This window comes from Chelmon rostratus, chromosome 19, assembly GCF_017976325.1.
Source record: "Chelmon rostratus isolate fCheRos1 chromosome 19, fCheRos1.pri, whole genome shotgun sequence".
NCBI lineage: Eukaryota > Metazoa > Chordata > Actinopteri > Chaetodontiformes > Chaetodontidae > Chelmon > Chelmon rostratus.
In genome coordinates this window covers 13,468,113-13,488,845 of record NC_055676.1, presented here as the reverse complement: position 1 = coordinate 13,488,845, position 20,733 = coordinate 13,468,113, and the positions used below count along the sequence as shown (strand labels likewise).

Below are 20,733 nucleotides of genomic sequence, written 5' to 3'. Positions count from 1 at the left end.
CCGAATAGCATTTGGACATGCTGGCCAACAATTTACCTAAAATTGCATATTTAAGTAGCATTTTCAGTCTGAATGCAGCCTAATACACCTTTTACAGCCATAAGCACACTCTCTCTCTCTCACTATCTCCTCTGTGATGGCAACAGATTTTGTTTTTGTTTACTGATAAACCCCTTTCCTTCCTTTGTGTCTTCCTATTATTTCTCTATTTTGCTTTCTAAAAAGGCCTCAAGTGACTCTGGAAATTGGTGATAACATCTAAATAATACAACTAAATTTTATTTTTAAATTCCTATGCACATTATTATCCATTTTTACAGATTCTCCTCACTTTCTCATACACACTGTCTCACATTATGCGGTTATTTGTGTGGTCTCATTGTCTGACACTTCCCTTGCCATCTCTCTGCCCAAAATGGTGGCTGAGCAACTGTATGTGTATTTATTTTTTAAATGACAGTCCTTTCTCTCTGTTTTCAGACTGCCAAAGGCTACATCCTCTTGTTTGATGTGCTGGGTGGAGGGGATGACAAGTACCTCTATGAGCCTGTCTATCCAAGGTGAGTGCAGCGCAAACACAAACTCTCACACACATTGATGTACAGTACACATGCTTAGGGAAAGTGAGCAGAGGGGGCCAAAGCTGTAGCTTGCAGGGAGGCTACACCATAAACAAATCACTTGCCCCTTAAAGAGCCATTTAACTATCATTATTATGCATGTTATATCAGTCGTGAATGATACCTGTGTTTGCTGTGAAAATACAATATTGCATATACAAAGGCTACTTGAGTGCAGTTTCAATTGATCAATTGAAACAGTGGATATTCCATCAGTTACCCTGCTCACTTACTTGTGCTGTACACTTAGCTTCATCTGCTTTCTTTTCCCTTTTGGGATTGTTTGCTTGCTGCAGTTCATCTTTGAAGAAGAGCGTCAAGGTCCTCGTAATAGTGTGAAGCAGGCTGTGTCTTGTTAGCAAGTAGCCAGCAGCTGTCTGTCAGTGCATCTGGCAAACAATACTACAAGGCATGCAAGAGAGCTTTACTACTAAATCTTCTTATGTAATGCTGTGTTTGCTCATGACCAAGTATGTATTTAATAATTTGCTACTGTTATATGGTTAAAACAAGCAGGTTTAGCTACTATAGAATTTTCAATGTGGCAAATACACTACACGGCCAAAAGTATGTGGACAACCCAACATAACACCCATATATGATGAGTGTACGTCTTATTCCAAAAACACAGGACATTGATATGCTGCTTTAACAGGCTCCACTCCTCTGACAAGGCTTTCCAAATGGCCCCTGTACAAAACACACAAAAAAGTTTGCACAAAGGGGTGTACATTTTTCTCTTCCTTCACTAATCCTTCCCTTTCTGTGCATTAAGCGTCCATGTCTTATGCCATTGTCTCCACTGTGTGTGTGTGTGCGCGTGTGTGCGTGCGTGCGTGTTTCACATTCCTAGACAGCATACCAGCAGAGTTCAGGACAAGTTGGGGCATATTCAGTGATCTTTTTCAGCTCTGAGTTGAAAATGTGTTGCATTTTGGGAGCTGTCCTCATGCATTAATACCACTAATATCAGTGTTTGTATCAATGTATTTGTGTGTTTGCACAGAGGAAGTACTCGTGTGAAAGTGACCCCGGGCTATAAGGAGGAGCAATGTGCCCCTGCCCTGTCTTTAGAGATGAAGAAGCCTGTAGATCTGGAGGCCCCCATTACCAGGTAGTATGAAGTCTTGCATTGTCCTTTTATCTCTCTCTGTTTTGCTCTCCCTCTTTCTGTTTTACTCTGTTGTGTCTGCCTGTCTGTCCCTCCCTCATATTCACATAGGGAGAGACACCTTACACTCCTGGGTTTTATGTTTTTTTTTTTTGTTGTTGTTGTTTTTTTACCCCTTCCCTTGTGCATCGCCTCGCCAATCTATACATTTTCATACACAAAATTACATAAAAGAAATGTGCCTTCCAAGACAAAATTTATGTTGTTTTTGTGGATATTTAAAGAATTTCCACCACTGCTGTTGCAGTTAAAACTGAAAACTCCCTTTGTGTGTCTGTGAAGGACATTTGGCTCAGAGTGGCCTAAAAAATTCTCTTCTTCCTCTCATGGAAAGTCAGCATCAGTGAGAGATGGCTGAGGTGCAGCGAGAAACTAAGCTCCTCCATCCTGTCAGTTGTAAACAGAGAGGCCTGCAGAGAGAAATACATGAGTCTACAGAGATGGAGGGGGTTGTTGAGAGAGATGAGTGATGGACAGATGAGTAGAGGTGGGTGGAAAGGCTTAGTGATGATTGATGAAAGGATGACAGAAGGAACATTTCTGATTTCAGTGTTACCTGGATGGAACAGAGTATTGCCTGGAGCATTCAAATCAGCCTCATACATTTTGTGGATGGTATTTTGACTCTATTTAAATGACAATGTATTTTGGGTATTGAGAATTCCTGACCAGATTTCATTGCTCTTTGTCAGTCCCAGTTATCAGTTTAGAGATTGATTGCTTGTCATGTGACCTCATGGCTGTGCTTGCTCTGTTACACATCCTAAATGAGGTGTGTCTATTTTGTGTTTTGCATTTAAGAGTCAGCTTCAATGAAATGATAATATGAATATGTTCCTTTACTTTCTCTCTTTAGATGGCTTTTTATATTTTTAAATCAGTATCACCTGTATGAAGACTGCAGTCACTCACAACATTCTAAGTCTATTTCAGTGAATCGCCTTATGTTCATTAAGGCTTATTTTAAGCTTAATGTCAAAAAGTGACCACAAGATCCATTGTTCATTGTTACCATAGAAGCATGTAGGGGTTTAAATGGGGATTTCGAAAACCTTGCCCCTAAATTATAATGGCATAAATGAGAGGAAATTACAGAGGCCAAGGAACAACACCGTGGTCTGTCAGATATAGCCTAGTGTCTACTACCTTCTTGTTTTGTCCTCTGTGGTGGATCAGTCTTTGCGAATTTCAGTTCTTTTTTGGTTTCTTTCCTCTTCTAGTTTTTCACCTTCCCCATTACCTCCTCCTGCATCCTCCAACTTGACGTCTTTGTTTGCTGAGTGATGAGAACTGTCACTTTACCGGTTTTCTGCTCGACTTTCTTTTTGTTCCGAGTTTTGTTTATCTTGTGTTTGTATTGTCTGCGTCTTTCATGTCCTTGTGTTCATCTGTCACATCTCGTCCACTGTCTGCACTCAACAGAGATTACAGGGTAGTCATCTGAATGAGAGCGCTCTGTTGGCATTTGACAGGCGCAGCTTGATTGTGCAGGAGATGAGTGGGTGTCTCCTGCTGTGAAACAGTACAAGTCGTTGCCTCCTCCGCAGCGAAAGTCCACTGTGCTTAATTTCCTTTCGTTTCTCTCTTTTTGGCTATTTCTTTTCTCCTATTGGTTGTTCCCTTGTGCTATCTTCAGTCAGTGGACCTGTCATACTATTTGAAAGACAATGAAAAGCTTTACACACGCACACATGCACACACACACGCACACACGCACACAAACACACTGTTGCTTGTTCCCTTGTGTATTAGAGGACAAGTGAGACTTGGCACGGGCAGCTATGTGGCCTCATCACAGCTGGCCAGTAAGTTTCAGGCTTCACTCAGAGGGCACAGCTGGATGATGACTAGTCCACTGTTTTCTAACACTCTTCCGTTTGTTATCTTGTTCCCACCCTTCCTACCTACCACCCCTGCCTGTGTTTTCCTTTTACTACATCCTCCATTTTTTTTCCTTTTCTTTTGAACCTCAATGCTAATTTCTGCACCTCTTCATCTCCTTCCTCCCACCAGTCTGCAGACACTCCAGGAGGACTTACTGGTGTGCACCGCAGACGGCTACCTCCATGTGCTGCACTGGGACGGGCTAGGCAGCAACGGACGCAAGGCCATCTGTCTCACTACAATCCCCTTCTCGCTAGACCTGCAGTCCGCTCGAGGTTAGAGAAGACTTCATTGTAGCTGGCAATGTAGACAACAGGTTCCAATGTTGGGAAATAAATTAGAAATAAAAAGTTTAATTCTCTCTCAAAAAACCCCCCACACATTTTGTCTACAGCAGTCCCCCATCTTCTTTTATGTTTTGTTAACTTAAACTCCAGATTCAGTCTTTTGTTGCAGAGAATACTTCAACCTCTGTATGTGTGTGCGTAGGTGGTCCCTCCCTGGATCTAGAGGGAGTGTATATCCGTTCCATGGAGTATTGTGTGACTCTTGACGGCTTTGCTGTGGTACTGTGTGACGGACGACTCGGCTTTATCACACCGCTCAGCAACACCATCACCACAGATGTAAGAATACTCACATACACACATGCAGACACACAAGAGCAGGATCCAAACCCAGATTATGAAAAATGTATAACAGTTATAGCACTGAAAAGCTCATAAATGTCTTCTTTTCAAGACTTGCAGACAGCACTTCTAAGGTAGCTTCTGTCATCAATATGTACATGAACATTAGGGCTGTCAATGAGTATTCTAAATTTGAATATATATATACATTGTAAAAAAATCCATAGCATATGACATGAGCATATAAGCATATGACATCATCCATAACAGGGGAACCACCACAACCTATGTAACCAGAAAAAGTTTTCCTAAAACAAGGGAAGACACACAGAACCATTTACAGAGATCAATCATCCAAAACCGATGATGCAGCATGTTCAGGTCAGCAGGTTTTCAGATTTTAGAAATAAGGCAGCATAGTATTTTTTTCATTAATATAATGATAATTTGATTCAATACATGCCTTGCAGCTATTACTTTATCTTGGCTGGATTTAAACACTAATGACTGCATCGGTAAGACATCTTTCACATCCAAACAGGCGAGATGAGCTCACCATTAAGTTTTGGCTAGGAAGGATGTTTCTTAAAATGAAAGTGGGTGTTGAGGTCACCATCAAGACATAAATGTGTCCAGATATAAATGTTAAATTAAAATCATGACCAACCAATCTGCTGATGATAGTTTTATGTGGACTTATCAAAAAGTTAAATATAAGTGATGTGTTCGAATGAAACAGCACTCAAAACTGCTGACCTGCCGCTGAAACTGTACACACATTCAGTTATGTGTGATTTATAAAGGTTTCTGGTGTGTGTGTTTGTGTGCGTGCACATGTGTGTTTGTGTGTGCAGCAGCTGCAGGGCGTCTGGGCAGCAGATGTGACTGATGGCACCTGTGTGGCTGTCAACAACAAGTACAGACTGATGGCCTTTGGCTGTGCCAGGTACGTGTCTGCAACAGTCTTTCTGTCAGCATCTTTACAATACAGCAAAAGGAAGAAAACTTGGGTGTGTGTTTGTTTGCATCCGAGTGTTACAGAGATTGATTGTTGTCCATGTGGTATGTGTATGTGTGTGTGTCTCCGGCGTGCGAATCTAACAGTTTGTGTTTGCTCAGGCCTACCTAGTGTGTGCTTGTGCAATCTGCCAGGTTGGCAGGAATTTCTCTTCCTCTTTGCTCCTCATTCAACAAGTTTTTCTATATTTTGCACCTCACTGAAACAACATGGGTACTTCACGGTGTTACAGTTCTTTATGTAAATATTCAGACATTAATCACAGAAATAATGACTGTGATTGTGTTGTTGGTAAAGTGGTATGGGCATGTGTGTTTTCATATAAATATGCAGTCACCTGCACAGACTTGCAGACATGAGAGTAGTTCAAACCATTGAAGTGTAGCTTGGAGCTATTGCTCCATAACTACAGCCACAGGTCACTTCCACTCCTCATACTCCTCCTGGCAACAAGTTATGGCTGTTAAAGTGTGTTTGTTTTCATTACAGCGGCTCAGTGCTGGTGTACATGATTGACACCACAACCGGATCCATGCAGCTCTCCCACAAACTGGAGCTCACCCCAAAACACTACCCAGGTATTACCCATTTGCTCCCCGTTCCTCTCTTTCCTTCCTCCCCTCTCTTCTTCTTTCTCTCTGTGTCATGCTGCTACACAAATTCCTTGTTGAGATAACTTGCATTCCTTCAGATGTCTCTCTGCGGTGCACATGCCTGTGTTTCCCCTTAGTTCACATCTGTTTCAGTCACACTCCTGTAATCTCTCATAAAGCCAGAGCTCCCCCTAGTGGGGTAACTGCCATTCAGACCCATTTCCAGGGTATCTGCAGGTTCTGAAAAGTCATCAAAAATGGCCTTGGAGGGTATTAATTAATTTACAAAAGTCTTCAGTGTTTGCTCTTGCAGTTGGCGGTATGGAGTAGTGTTAGTTATAAAATGTTATTGTATCTGATTGTGGGCACTTACAAACCAAAAATGGAATTGTTGCAACAGTGGATTTAAAGCCCAGGAGGCTCTTCAATCCTCTTTGATGAGTTTAAGTTCGCCTTATCTCACCTACATACAGCAAGTACTGTTACTACCGCTAGCTACAGTAGCTAGGAAGCTCATTGTCTCATAGTGGCTGTGAAGGAATTTTGCTTCTTTAGACCTAAAAGGTAATATGACAAGCTCGCTGTGCCACTGTCCTGATAAGGCGGGGGTCTCTGTCTCCCAGGGGAACCAGGTTCATAGCAGATGAGCTTTACTCTGCCTCAGATTCAACAGACTGACTGTCTCCCCTCAGAATGTATTACATGTGACCTGAGTGTACCATACAACTTTACTTAAGTAGGCATAGGGTTGTTTAGGATTCAACACCCAATAAAATCCTGTGTAGATGAGTAAAGAAACCTTACTCAGACATGCGGTAAATCTTATGGGTCTAGTAAGGATTAAATACTCCTCACCAGGAAGCATCCTTCAGAATTTCGATCGAGCTTCACTAAATGCTTCTGTGTAAGACATCGAGGTCTCCTGAACCCTCTTCAGTCATGAGTTAAACAGCTCTCAAGACTTCTATTACACTGGCCAAGTGTTAATTTTAGCAGAAATGTAAGTGAATGAATCATTTTGAAATGGATATCCCGACCTTCCATTTTCTGCTGTTTACCTGGGTCCAGGTTGCATTGATTTAATTAATTAGATATTTAGTAATTATTGTTATACACTGCTGTGAAACAGTGGGAATAATATAATAGTAAATCTAGGCAGACAGAAGTTACATGACTGCATCAACACCTTGCTCAGCTGTTGCTTTAGTTTTTGTCTCATTTTGTGTTGTTTAGAATCTTTGATTAAAGTCTGAAAACAAAAGACCAAACATTAAGAAGCACAATGCATCAATGAAGAAGACAATATTCAAAAATAGATGAAGCACTTTACAATTAATCCTTTATCCTGAAGTCATCCTGTGATGAAGAAGACCATAATATAATATGGTTCAGAATCAAATATTAGAAGATACACGCCTCAAACGCCTCAAATCTGCAAAAGCATTTTTTAAAAATACAACTATAACTAAAGCCCACTGAACTTCTCTTGATTCTTTGCCTGTCCAGACATCTATAACAAGACAGGCCCAGTCAAGCTGATCTGCTGGTCACCTGACTACAGCGTTGCCATGGTTACGTGGGAATGTGGCGGCCTGTCGCTGTGGAGTGTCTTTGGAGCTCAACTCATCTGCACCCTGGGAGAGGACTTTGCGTAGGTGGACACACAAATGCACTCATACACATGTAGCATTTAATTTAATGTAAATTCATATCGGCCTTTTCTTTCTTTTATTTATGTTTTTTATTTATCACTCCCTTCAGGTATCGTTCTGATGGTACCAAAAAGGACCCCATTAAAATCAGCTCTATGGTAAGTGAATTTATTCAATACTGTCCCACGGTCTACATGAAAAAGACGGAAATATAAAAATAAATCTCTTCATTTGTAAAGCAGATTTAAGACATTTACGGTTGCAGAGACCATTAAAGTAATTGAATTAATTATGAATAATGGCAAAAAATTAAGTTAAAAGCAAAGATGTTGTGGTTATGTCAAGATTCACTACCTGCTTAACACTGTAATTTACAAGCTTATTGCTATTCGTGGAAGAGGAACAGAGATAACACGCAGGCTGTGCAACCATTAGTTAATTCTGTTCTAATTAGAATAATGAGCCTTTCTTCATTACATGTTTTATTGAGCATATTTAAATTATCCTTCCTTTTCTTGAAAACACATTGCCTGTTGCGTATAAAATGTGCTTTTGTGTGATCATTGTGCGTACTGACTGACTCGTCCTTTCCAGAGCTGGGGAGCAGAGGGCTACCACTTGTGGGTGCTTCCTAACAAACAGGAGAGCAGAAGGCAGGAGGAGCAGCAGCAGCCGCAGCAGGAGGAGGAGATGGTCGCACCTCCTCACTCCTCCCTGCAGGCCGGCATACTGCAGTTCCACTTCATCAAGAGTGCCCTCACAGTCAACCCGTGCACGGTGAGAGGACTCGTATTGTCAGCTTTGTGAACACACACATTCGCGCACACACACACACATTAAATATTCATGCCCTGTTTGCTCCTCTCTCGGCTGCACAGAGTAACCAGGAGCAGGTGCTTCTCCATGGTGAAGACCGCCTCTACCTGACCTGCGGCGACCCCACGCAGGTCAACAGCACCTCTGACACACACCCGCACACACACTTACACCCACGTGACGGAAGCCCGCTGCACCATCCCCCCAACCCCGATTCCTCTCTCTCTCAGGGACTCAGCACTTTACTGGGACACAAGCACTGGCACGTGGTCCAGGTAAGGATGTGCAGTCATCACACCTGGTAAGGTGGGATTTATGTAATGGTGGCAAGAGATTTGAAATATTTCTTGGTATTCACATTTTCAAAATGAGGCCAATGCGGCACAAATGAGCTCCCATAGCATTGCAGCCTCAGGCCATCCTTGAAGAATCAGCAACATAGGCTTTTAGGCCTGAAATTAACTATTAATTTCTATTATTTATTCATATGCCAATTTATTTTTTTAGTATTTTAATCATTTGGTCGACAGAGCACATAATAAGAAATACCAATCACTGTTTCCTAATACCCAAAGTGATGTTGTCTGATGTCTTGTTTTGTCTGAACAACAGTCTAAAACTGTTCAAAAATATTAAATTTGATATAATGAGAAGACAAGGAAATGCAAGAAGTTCTTACATCTGCGATGCATCAAATGTTTGCTTAAAAAATCATTCATTATCAATATAGTTGGCAATTTATTTCTCCATGTGCTCAGTCTTTTCTGTATCATAAAAGACCAATAAAAACCTGGTGGAACCTGATGATGATGCTGATGGGTACAAAGAAGCAGTAGTGTTAATCGCAAATAATGCTAACACCAGTCAGATCAGGGAGCTTTATTCAACAAGTGCCTTGATCTTGCCTTTGTGTGCGTATAGTTCAGTGGATATGAAGTGTAGTTGCAGATCTTGTATTTCTCATTGTATTTTTGTATTCCTCTAGATTCATAGCACATACCTAGAGAGCAACTGGCCTATACGGGTAAGTGTGGGAATGTGTGTGTGTGTAATTTTTGCCTCCTGGTCTGTTAGGTCAAGTGTCAGGAAGGAAAACATGTATTTAATCGTCATTCTCCGACATGAGTATTCAACTTCTGAACTTTCTGGCTTTGAATGTGATGTTATGTGTGGGACACCACAGACAGGTTACAACAAACATTGATTACACTTATCATTTCACACAGGGCACATGTGTGCTCAGACTGTAGAATGTGCGGTTTGCCTCAGTTTACAAAGCAGCAATGTTTACAAAGTAATCTAATTATGCTGTGTTCACAAGTGTGTTTTTTCAAGGACTTTAAAGGTTGCGTATGTACTTTATATTCAGATTTTCTCCAGCTCCCACTCAATTTTTTATGATTGATGGCTATACAAACACACTTGACTTGTCAACACATCAATATACCAGAAGTCAATAAAAATGTCTGTAAAACTGTCATTTTGTGTGTGTGTGCTTGTATTGTGTGTCAGCACTTAACATTATATTGTTTGCCTTATGGTTGTCTTTGTGTGTGTGTGTATGTTCAGTTTGCAGCCATAGACACAGCAGGCCAGTGCATGGCTGTAGCAGGAAGACGGGGCTTTGCACACTACTCATTATTCACAAGAAAATGGAAGCTGTTTGGAAATATCACTCAGGTACGTGATGTTATAGACTGGCAGATAAATAACAAAATGCAACCCTCTTCAATACCATTATCAATGAACGACTGCTGGCCAGAAAGCGTTATCTCAGGGCCGTGCTCATTTTATTTTATCCTTCTGTCCTTTCTGTGTAGGAGCAGAACATGACAGTGACAGGAGGTCTGGCTTGGTGGAATGACTTTGTGGTGGTGGCCTGTTACAATTTTATAGACCAGCAAGAGCAGGTGAGACTCAAGGCGCTTGCTTAACTATTGTTTCTCATAAATCCCACTATATCTGCATGTTAGTCTCATCATGACATTTCCCTCTGTTGACACTAGTTGAGACTCTATCAACGCTCAACCAACCTGGACAACGCCTTTGCATCTGTCACCAAGCTGCACTCAGACACTCTGCTGCTCAACGTGTTCAGAGACATGGTCATCCTGTTTAGAGCGGACTGCTCCATCTGCCTCTACAGCATAGAGAGGAGGAACGACAGGTGGGCTCCTGTGTACACACATTACACCTTCAGCCTTAACTTCAGAACCTCATAGCACTCACTAGCACATATCTAACATTCATTTGATCCAAAAGATAAACTCATTTGTTTGCCTTGAAGCAGGGGCAATGGTGTTCACAGATGGCTTATACATCTTAAATCTTTGCATACTGTTTTGGCAAGTTCTTGACATTACAAATCCAAATTTTGCACACTGAAAACAAATGCTGGTACAAAAGCTTTTTTTGTAAACTAGATACTGTTCTCCATGTTCAACACATTTTCTTGCTTTCACACACACCAGCAGCAGGGAAATCCGTGGCACCAGTAGCCATAATACTGTTAAGTAATAGTGTTACTCAGCTACATTTTCCCTTGGGAAAAGGGGCTTTTAGTAAAAATGACTAACCTAAAACCCATCACATGACTGGGGCCTCAGCTTTATGTCTATCTGAGCGTATATGTTTTTGATGAATGGTGTTTGACCCGCCTCAGAACCTTACAATTATGTCATAATTGAAAAGATTGCTCCTTACTTTAATGTTTTTTGTGACCGTTTTTTTCCGTGACTTTCCAGTCAGGTGCATTGAGTACATTTAATCCAGGAATATACTTGAATCAAATATTCAGTATGCTCTGTATAGGTTTTTGCTGGCCTTTCTGAACTTTAAATAGACTTTCAAAGAAAATGAGATTCTGCTAAGCAGTTAAATGCTGTCGCCTCTCATACTAAAAGCTTTTTCAAGCACCTCAGAATTAAAGTATTTCACTGGTCCAACATTTCATGCCTGAAACTGTAAAGACCCGGAAATGCGCCTCCCAGACCTGGGACACGCACCGTTGCAGAACTGAGAAATATCAAATCTGAACCTGGCCGGGAGATACAGACCCGATTGGTATTAATTTTGCAGCTAATTGCCCTTAACTACTTAATGTTAATTTACAAGTTGTCAAAACAAAACTTTATGTCTTATGTAGTGTATCTTTAGTAGCTTTCTCCCCTGGGCCAGGCCATGATGCATGATTCATCCTCCTTCCCAGGATAGCTGGTAGAATGCATCCAGGTTTTCTGTTATTCCTCTCTTGCTAATTGAAATATGGCTAATATACTCATTTCAACTTAAAAGTCCACTGTCTGCTGTCATGGTGGCTCATTTAGAATCAGTTTTGCAGTTTTGTTGCATCTAGTATAATAAAGACAACTCTGACTGTTTCCCCTTTGGAACTATGATAATGATTGCTCATTCGTTGCCATGGCTGCCAGTGTTAGTGTTGCTAATTAGCTATCATCTGTTGACTCTGTTGTGGCTCTTGTGGTCATCTTATTTCCCAGCCCGCACTTACTCATCCTAATGTTCCAATGTTGCACATTAGAATGCACAAACACACACACACACACACAGCACTTCCATCATGAACAGTGCTGTAAGATTGCGACCAGGTCCTCTCGGATTCACTCTGGGATTACATATAATGTTAAACCCATAATATGTTTACGTCTGTTTGATGTTCCAGTCCGCACCCGACAGCCAGCGTGGAGTTGTTGCAGGAGGTGTCAATGTCTCGCTACATCCCTCACCCTGCCCTCGTGGTCTCTGTCACACTCACCTCTGTGCGCACAGAGACTGGCATCACTTTGAAAGCCCCACAGCAGGTAACAAGAACACAACAGCACACATGCTGAACTGTACTGCCTCTATAGCTGCATGTGCATTCATGTTTTGTTTTGTGTGTCTACCTCAGGCCTGCATGGCAGAGAGCATCATGTTGAATCTGGCTGGCCAGTTGATCATGCTGCAGAGGGACCGTTCAGGACCGCAGGTACGAGAGAAGGAGACGCCTGCCAACAACAAGAAGCTGGTGAGTCCAAACACCTCACTGACTTACCTTTTCAACTGCCGTTACCTGTATTCAGAAATTATGTCAGACACTTTATTACACATAACATAATGTCCCTTACTTTGCAAAAGATTCTATCCATGATAGTTTTCATATAACTAAGCAGTAATCGCATTGTAATTAGGTCTTGGCTTTGGTAGTTACTTAGTCATTGTGAATGTAGTTCAGTAAGCAATGCAGTGGTTTTACCTGGTTCCATGATTTTTGTTAACAAGTTCCTACAACACTTTTTCTTCTCCCCTAGCTACCATTTTGTCCTCCGGTAGTCCTGGCCCAGTGTGTGGAGAACGTGTGGACCACCTGTCGCTCCAATAGGAAGAAGCGCCACCTGCTGGAGGCCCTGTGGTTGTCCTGTGGTGAGGCAGGGATGAAAGTCTGGCTGCCTCTGTTTCCTCGGGACCATCGCAAGCCCCACTCCTTCCTCTCCAGACGCATCATGCTGCCCTTCCACATCAACATCTACCCACTGGCTGTGCTGTTTGAGGATGCCCTGGTACTGGGGGCAACCAATGAGACTGTGCTGTATGATGGGCTGCAGGGATCCTCTGAGCCACTGGAGGCGCTGTTTCCTTACTGCACTGTAGAGAGAACCTCCCAGATCTACCTCCATCACATCCTGAGGCAGCTGCTGGTTCGCAACCTGGGTGAACAGGTTTGTGGGGCCTCCTGTCTCATCATGTCAGCTTAGTGAATGAGTGCTAGTGATATTAGAAGAAAAAATCAACACAAATACACACAAACTTTAGTCTGAATGTTTGCTGTGGAGCATGTATGTGATAACACAGACAGTTCCATATCATGAGGCCGCTGGTTGTTTGCACACCTACAAAGTACCTAAACTGAGTCCATTCTTTCCTCTCCTTAATCCTCCCCCTCCTACAGGCTTTGATGCTGGCTCAGTCATGTGCCTCCCTCCCTTACTTCCCCCATGTCATGGAGCTGATGGTGCACGTCGTGCTGGAAGAAGAGGCGACATCGCGGGAGCCCATCCCCGACCCTCTGCTGCCGACCGTGGCCAAATTTATCACCGAGTTCCCCCTCTTCCTGCAGACCATCGTCCACTGTGCCAGGAAGACGGAGTATGCCCTGTGGAACTACCTGTTTGCCGCTGTGGGAAACCCCAAAGATCTGTTTGAGGAGTGCCTCATGGCTCAAGACCTGGACACAGCAGCCTCCTATCTGATTATACTGCAGGTAGAGACTGTGGTGTGAAGATACATACTTGACGCTGCATACGCTTATTCTGTTAGCTTTTCATGGCATGATGCAGAGAATATCAAACATAAATATAAAAAAGCTTAAACTCAAAACCAAGTCTCATTGTGCAACTAAATCTGTTCAGGGTGTAATGACATCATTGAGTACTCATCCAGTCTCCATCTTTTTCTGTCTCCTCTTTTGCCTTTCTGTAAAGAACATGGAGGTTCCAGCAGTGAGCAGACAGCACGCCACTCTGCTCTTCAACACAGCGCTTGAGCAGGGGAAGTGGGACCTCTGCCGTCACATGATCCGATTCCTCAAAGCCATCGGCTCCGGGGAGATGGAGACTCCGCCCCCAACACCCACCACTCAGGTAAAGAACTAGTCTCTTTTTATTTCCTTTGCTTGCCTTTTCGTCTATTCTGTAGATATAGGTCAAGGAAAAGTAGCAGCCAAATGGGCCCAAAAGATTCAGGCATATTAAGGTGCAATATTTTTTATTTCATCAATGTTTTCATCCATTTACCCTGGAATTCCCAAGCTATTGTAATGGTCAGCATTTCTGTTTTTCCCCATACACACAACGACCGAAAACCGGCATTTTCAAATGTATCAACATGAGGAAGTGTTTTCAGAAAATCCGCTGTTGGTGGTTTTGTGTAAATGAAGGTCAACATTGACAAAAAAAAATGCATTTCTGCAAAAAATGCGGTACAGAATCAGTAACTCCCGCTGTAAGGCAGAGAAATATGTGTAAATAATGTTGAACAAAAACAGTTTGTCACAAAGAGATGATTTGCAGAAGTACCAACACAAGTGTTGCCATCTTATTTTGTAGTGAGCAGTTTGCTGCAGTTGATCTCACCCATTCTCACAAACATTGAACTGTAAACATGAAGTGATGAGCTGTGTATCTCTGTCTATAGGAACCCAGCTCAACGGGGGGCTTTGAGTTCTTCAGAAATCGCAGCATCAGTTTGTCGCAGTCTGCAGACTCCGTCAACACGGGCAAGTTCAACCTGCAGAAGACCTTCAGTATGCCCTCTGGACCCTCTGTTAAAGGGTATGCACACACACACACACACACACACACACACACACACACACACACACACACATGCTCTCGCTGTAGCATCTAAATGTTTGCACTCCCTCCTTCCTCCTGCATTGATTCCTCTCAGTCGGGATGTGGAGTGTGCAGAGAACATGTATATCGACATGATGCTCTGGCGCCACGCCCGCCACCTCCTGGAGCAGGTGCGCCTCCGCGACCTGGGGTGCTTTTCAGCGCAGCTGGGCTTCGAACTCATCGGCTGGTTGTGTCGCGAACGAAACCGCGTGGCCCGTGTTGATGATTTTGTTTCGGCGCTGAAGAGACTCCATAAGGATTTTCTCTGGCCCTTCCCTGTTATCCCCGTGGGAAGCCTCAGCTCGCCCTTGAAGAACGGACGGTGTCGCGCAGGTGAGCGAGGAGCTGTCGAGGAAACTGACTTAACCTCATGTTGTTACAGCTGATAAACATTTGGCTCTATCCCAATATTTCATACTGTTTTTTTTCTTGTTTTGTTTTCTTTATTTACTTGAAGTGCTGAGCACACGGCTGTTGAAGTCACAGTCGGCTGACAGCCTGTTGAACAGCGACATGGACACAGCGCCCCCTCAGGCGGCTTCCTCCAACCACACCTGGCTGGACGGGCTCAGTCAGAGGGCCAAGGACATGGACACGGCCTCCTCTGCTCACTCCAACCAACACTCACCACAGACACATGATGCGTTCTTGTCCCTGCTCACCAACAAAGGTAAGAACAATTAAGCTTTTAACATATTAACCATTGTCTCTTTTTCCTCTCTTCCTGTTTTAACATTCTTTGACTTCTCACCCGTCCAGTGGAAGAGTACAGTGTCGGCTCGGCCACAGACTTGACAGAGACCAGCTCGGTGGTAGATGGTGATTGGACGATGGTTGACGAGAACTCCTCCACTCTGAGCCTGAGCCAGGCCGAGTTGGAGCATATCTCCATGGAGCTGGCCAACAAAGGCCCGCACAAGTCACAGGTGCAGCTCAGGTGAGATGCCATCACTAAAACCCCAGTTCTGTGATTCCAGTACAGTCGGTCCAGTGTGAATCCGAAGCCAGTCTTTGACAGCTGTGCCTGTCCATGTCCTTCAGGTATCTCCTTCACGTGTTCATGGAGGCGGGCTGTCTGGAGTGGTGCGTAGTGATCGGCTTGATCCTGCGGGACGCCAGCGTCATAAAGCAGGTCATCGGCTTCCTGGACAACGTGGAGGTTCCTCAAGAAACTGTGCAGAGTGTCCGAAGCGGTTTGCTGGCTGTTGACACGTGGGCCTCCACTGATTGGTGGGTTATAGCATGTGACCAGATGTATATTTATTGCTCCTATTATCTCTTTCATTGCAGTTAATTGGCTTTTATTAGCATAGCAGGTGTTGTTGCTTTACATACTCACTGTGCACATCTTGTCCAGGTGCTGAGTCCAAAACTGTAATTGTGATTTCTACCTGCCGTGGACTCGCAACACTGTAGAGCACATTTCTATGCTATCACGTCAGAAAAAGCATGTTTGGAGCCCAAAGCAGGCATATCAGATTACTATTAATGCAATTAAATAGAAATTGTTGCCAGTTGTTACTAGTGAGGAGACTAGACCCATTCTTTCCAAGATAACATTTTTCTCTCTTCTGTCTCTCGTCTTTTTCCAGCTTGGGATACAAACCTTTTCTCAACCTGATCCAGCCGCAGCTGCAGCTGCTGATGGATTCAGCAGCAGGCGAGCAGGTGCAGCCTGAGGCCTTCCAGCCCTCCAGCCAGAGCTCCAAGCTCGGCGGTCCCGAAGGGCTGGGAGGTGCTGCGGTGCCACGGGCGGAGGACAGTAGAGGAGTAGCGACTCCGCTGGGCCTGGCGCTGCCCCCCCTGGAACCTGCGGGAGGGTTTTCCCGTCCCCCTTCTGAGGACTGTGCTCCCGAACAGACAGAGGAGCAGGGAGAGGAAGAGGGAGCCTATGACTGCACCTTGTCCTGAAGCCAGGAGCCTCCTCTGGATCTTACCTGTGAACTTTGGACCTCGGAGGGAAAAAGAGGAGGAGGAGGGAGCAGCAGCGGCAGCATTGGCTTGAAATAGACTTTTTTTTTGTGTGTGTGTGTGTGTGTGTGTGTGTGTGTGTGTGTGTGTGTGTGTGTGTGTGTGTGTATGCCTGTGTATGTGTGTGTGTTTGTGTGTGTGCACAGAAAGTACCTCTCCTGCAGGTTCTTAGTTAAGTCAGTATTATCCACATTTCAGATTTGCCCTTTGTGTCGACTAGAACCCTGTGGATACTGAGCAAGTGACGAGCGACAGACAGCCCGACTGGCACAAGCGCATCACAGCACAAGCAAAGAGAGGGTTCAGCCCGACGGTTCCTCTCTAACCGGCCTCATTTTACCAAAATGTGCTGTCAGACAAAAGGCCGCCTCTGTCAGTTTATACATCGGGTTGTGGTGTTAGGGAGCTGTAGACCAGCACAAGAAAGCACCAGGATTTTTTTTTTTAATTCCAAGACAGATGTTTTGTGTGTGTAGCTTTTCTTTGGCAGACATTCAAGAGCAACTGGAGGCTTTCTTTCACTGTCCAGACAAAAAGCTCCATTGTTCCCTTTTGGTTTAAAGCTGCAAGAATCAGTTCAAAGAAGAAACCGCCTGCGTTTAATCGCAGCATCATCCTACATCGCTAGGCAAAATGTAGAACAAAGCTCCAGTCACGAACCATTTACAAGATGCACTGAAGTGTGTCTGAGCCAACAGTAAGTGTGCAGGACTGTTTGTGTGCACGAGAGGTGTTTCATACTTTCATACCTCATATGATTTTAAAATATTTTGTGATACCTTTTTCAATAATGTAACAGTGTACGAGATAACATTATTTTTCTATTAATTCCAACTTGTCCTTGACTCTCCCTGTACAAAAAGAAAAGCTCATGGTATGAATTCTATGTAATTCTTGAGAAGTGACGACCGTAAGATTTCTAAGAAAATGATCTCTGAGAAGAATCCACTGTTGCGAGTGCAGACTAGTTTCTTACGACTGATCAGTACCTCATGTACTCATGTATTTTTCATGCACCGATGCCCCGACTTTGCTGAAGTCCAGTCCCAAAAAGTGTCTGCCAGAGTCGGGCATCTGCTCTCCTTCGTGTGGTCCAGATTTTAGACACCAAGCTGGTGGATTTAAGGCTGTAGTGCAGCAACGGGATTGGGCAAAACAGATGCTACAAAAACCAAATCATGTGATGCTTTATTCAGCTTTTAAACACACATTTGGGTTCCAGGCTGCGCTTGAGAGATTCATCATGTGTTTCCTATCAACAGCGAGGCAGATCATGTCATATTGTGTCATTAAAGCCATCCTGCTCTGTAGAGTTTGTACCTGTCCTGTGTTGAAAGAGCATCATTTGATCCCCTCGTCAGCAGTGTTAACGGCGACACGTCACTGCCGTGTAAAGTCAGGATGGGGTTTTCGTTGCGGTAATGTGACCCTCGTCATCTGAGTTGTGTATTTCGTCCAGTTCAGTGTGCATGTCACATCTTTGAACCGCTTCACACAATGAATACTCCACATGCTTTTGTGTGCTCCTGTGTTGATTCCTGAGTGCGTGTACCACATTGTATTGACATGTTTGGTGACTTTCATCACATGCAGTTTGTTTTAATTGTATTAGTCGTCATTATGACTATTATTTATTGGCATTGTAGCTGAGTGGTAATTACTGAATTGATGCTCGGTTCATTTTTATGACTGATAACAAACTTTTTTCCCCCCTTTTAGTTAATCAAAGTCATATATTGGCTCTCTACCACAAGCACTAAAAGGTTCATCACAGATATGTCAGTATTATATTGTGCAATGTATTGAAATGTTAATCAGCTTTATTTTTAATGTTCTCTGCTTCTTTTCTGTCCCCCCCCTTAAGCTGTTAGCTTTTACTTTTCATGATAGACCAAATCAGATTCGTTTTTGTTCATTCATCGGTGGGCATCTGTTGAAAATTAAGAATCCTCAACAGTTTGTTTTATGAATTGCCTGTATAGCTAGAACACTCACTATTCCTGAAAAGGGCAAAACGACTGCGGCGCAGTGTTGCTGTCGTCGCTCAACACAAACCCTGTTGCACCCTCCGCTCTGAACAAGCCTACAGCTACACTACGCTGCTGCGCTGTAAGCTTTACTTGACTTGAAAACGGTAACATGACGAACCAAAGACTTAACGTCCAGAGGCCTTCTGTTTTAACCGGTTGCTTCATTTGAACGCTTGACTCATTATGCAGGGGGGGGGGGGGGGGATTAAAAACCTCACACACACACACACACACACACCTGTACCACATCCCTCTCATCTGAAACATAAGCGTTGATGCTCCAAACTAATGCTGACGGCATACGAGAGAGAGAATTTCCTACGGAAATGAATATTGCAGATCTTTTTCTGGTTTCCTTCTCTGCGGGCGAGGAGCTGTGGGTCATTTGCGTCAGCGCTCCCTCCCTCCTGTGTACAGTTGTAAAAGTATTGCCTGTTTCCTGACTAAAGTTTTATTTCTGTGGCGGGAGCAGCCAACATCCTCAATGCAGTGTAAAGATAATCTCTTGTACATTTGCCTTTTCTACTCATGTTTGGTTTTCTACTTCATTTTTTCCCTGTACATAAAGACCAATAAATTATTTTTAAAAATGATCAGTTTGACTCATTGAGTACTAAAATTATAATCTGATCTGCTGTTTGCATGTAAATACAATGACACGACATGTTGTAAATAGAGGACAGTGCAACAAACATTAACATAGTAAGCATTTTAATTGCTGTACAATTGCTAATTTAATTCAAGCTTTTTGCATAATGTAAAATCATCCCGTCCATTCAATAGATGGATACCCTGTAACCAGATCAATCCCAATAGAGACAGTCATATCAATCACTTAATTCCAACTAACAATTAGGTCTATGCAATAAAAAAAAACAGCAGTTCAAAGGAGAAACGTAACTGTTACAGTTAAATCACTCAGTAAAGAGAACAAAATGATTAGTCTTATTTAAAAAAAACTAAACTTTCAGATCAAAAACTGAACAGTTAGAGAAATAGGCATGAGTGAAAAGTCAAGATGTTAGACCAAAAAAAAATACAAAACAAATTTAACATTTGAAAAAAATAAAGAACATCCTTCAACAACAGGCATTAAGACATTTCCACGTGTGTCCCAAAATAGATCTCAGTTGTATTTAGATGGACATTTGTGTGAATGATTGTTAGACTTTCCTTGACTGTTACAGGTGATGGAGATAAAGCTACATCCAACTGTGAGTTTACACTGAACAACAAAAACACTGTGCAGCACTTGGTCAGCCTCTCAGCCCGAACTGAGTCACGTTAATATATTAGATTCTGTGACTTAAATTCACTTCATCCCACGAAGAGTTTGTTTTTGTCTCTATGTTAAGGTCTCTAGCAGCACTCGGTGTGAGCTTTAGGTGGGGACACAACTCCTCCTGCTTTTCATGCTCTCCTTCAGCCTCTGACAACAATCAAACACTGCGCCACATTACGACAGATTTTTAGAAAAATATTCATTTGCATTGTTAATAAAGCTTTTTCTCGCATAGACACAACCGAAGCACTTTCAATAAACAGACTGAGATCATCTTCTGTGCGTCTGTGTCGCCGCACAGCACTGACACACATCCACAAACTGAAGAACAGTGTGTGTGTGTTTGCCAGATTTCTCTTTATTTTTAAACACATGGCTTACTGAAGCCGCAGTGACTCAACTCTAATGTCAGCATGTTATTAGCAGGCTCTTATCTTTCAATGTCAAGTCAAAGAAAAAAAAGGACAAAAAAAAAAGAAGAAAAAATTCAGAGGCCCGGGTTGCTCACAGTAACAGTATCATGGATTTCAGATTCAGATTTCAAAGCTCAGAGCAGGTTAACAGTTAGCTTTGTCTGAGTTAACCAGAAACACATCAGAGTCCGCTGTTAATAGATTAACCATTACCTACTGACAGACTACAGAACTTAAATACGCTGCAGGGTGAAACCTT

At 43.0% G+C, this 20,733-nt stretch overlaps 1 protein-coding gene across 1 annotated transcript in view; it reads left to right on the top strand.

The window, feature by feature from the left end:
- The window catches only part of ric1 (RIC1 homolog, RAB6A GEF complex partner 1), a 39,705-nt gene extending 20,333 nt beyond the window's left edge, over positions 1–19,372 (top strand). Inside the window, exons 3-27 of the mRNA XM_041960065.1 lie at positions 481–560; positions 1,627–1,734; positions 3,805–3,950; positions 4,165–4,301; positions 5,159–5,250; positions 5,812–5,900; positions 7,422–7,566; positions 7,677–7,725; positions 8,162–8,344; positions 8,446–8,658; positions 9,369–9,407; positions 9,953–10,063; positions 10,204–10,293; positions 10,390–10,550; positions 12,066–12,204; positions 12,294–12,410; positions 12,694–13,101; positions 13,332–13,643; positions 13,864–14,022; positions 14,576–14,712; positions 14,831–15,111; positions 15,236–15,448; positions 15,538–15,715; positions 15,820–16,008; positions 16,371–19,372. Of these exons, the coding sequence (XP_041815999.1) occupies positions 481–560; positions 1,627–1,734; positions 3,805–3,950; positions 4,165–4,301; positions 5,159–5,250; positions 5,812–5,900; positions 7,422–7,566; positions 7,677–7,725; positions 8,162–8,344; positions 8,446–8,658; positions 9,369–9,407; positions 9,953–10,063; positions 10,204–10,293; positions 10,390–10,550; positions 12,066–12,204; positions 12,294–12,410; positions 12,694–13,101; positions 13,332–13,643; positions 13,864–14,022; positions 14,576–14,712; positions 14,831–15,111; positions 15,236–15,448; positions 15,538–15,715; positions 15,820–16,008; positions 16,371–16,689 (4,095 nt within the window). The 3' untranslated portion in view covers positions 16,690–19,372. The remainder of the gene's footprint in view (positions 1–480; positions 561–1,626; positions 1,735–3,804; positions 3,951–4,164; positions 4,302–5,158; positions 5,251–5,811; positions 5,901–7,421; positions 7,567–7,676; positions 7,726–8,161; positions 8,345–8,445; positions 8,659–9,368; positions 9,408–9,952; positions 10,064–10,203; positions 10,294–10,389; positions 10,551–12,065; positions 12,205–12,293; positions 12,411–12,693; positions 13,102–13,331; positions 13,644–13,863; positions 14,023–14,575; positions 14,713–14,830; positions 15,112–15,235; positions 15,449–15,537; positions 15,716–15,819; positions 16,009–16,370) is intronic.
- The last annotated feature ends 1,361 nt before the right edge of the window (positions 19,373–20,733 follow it).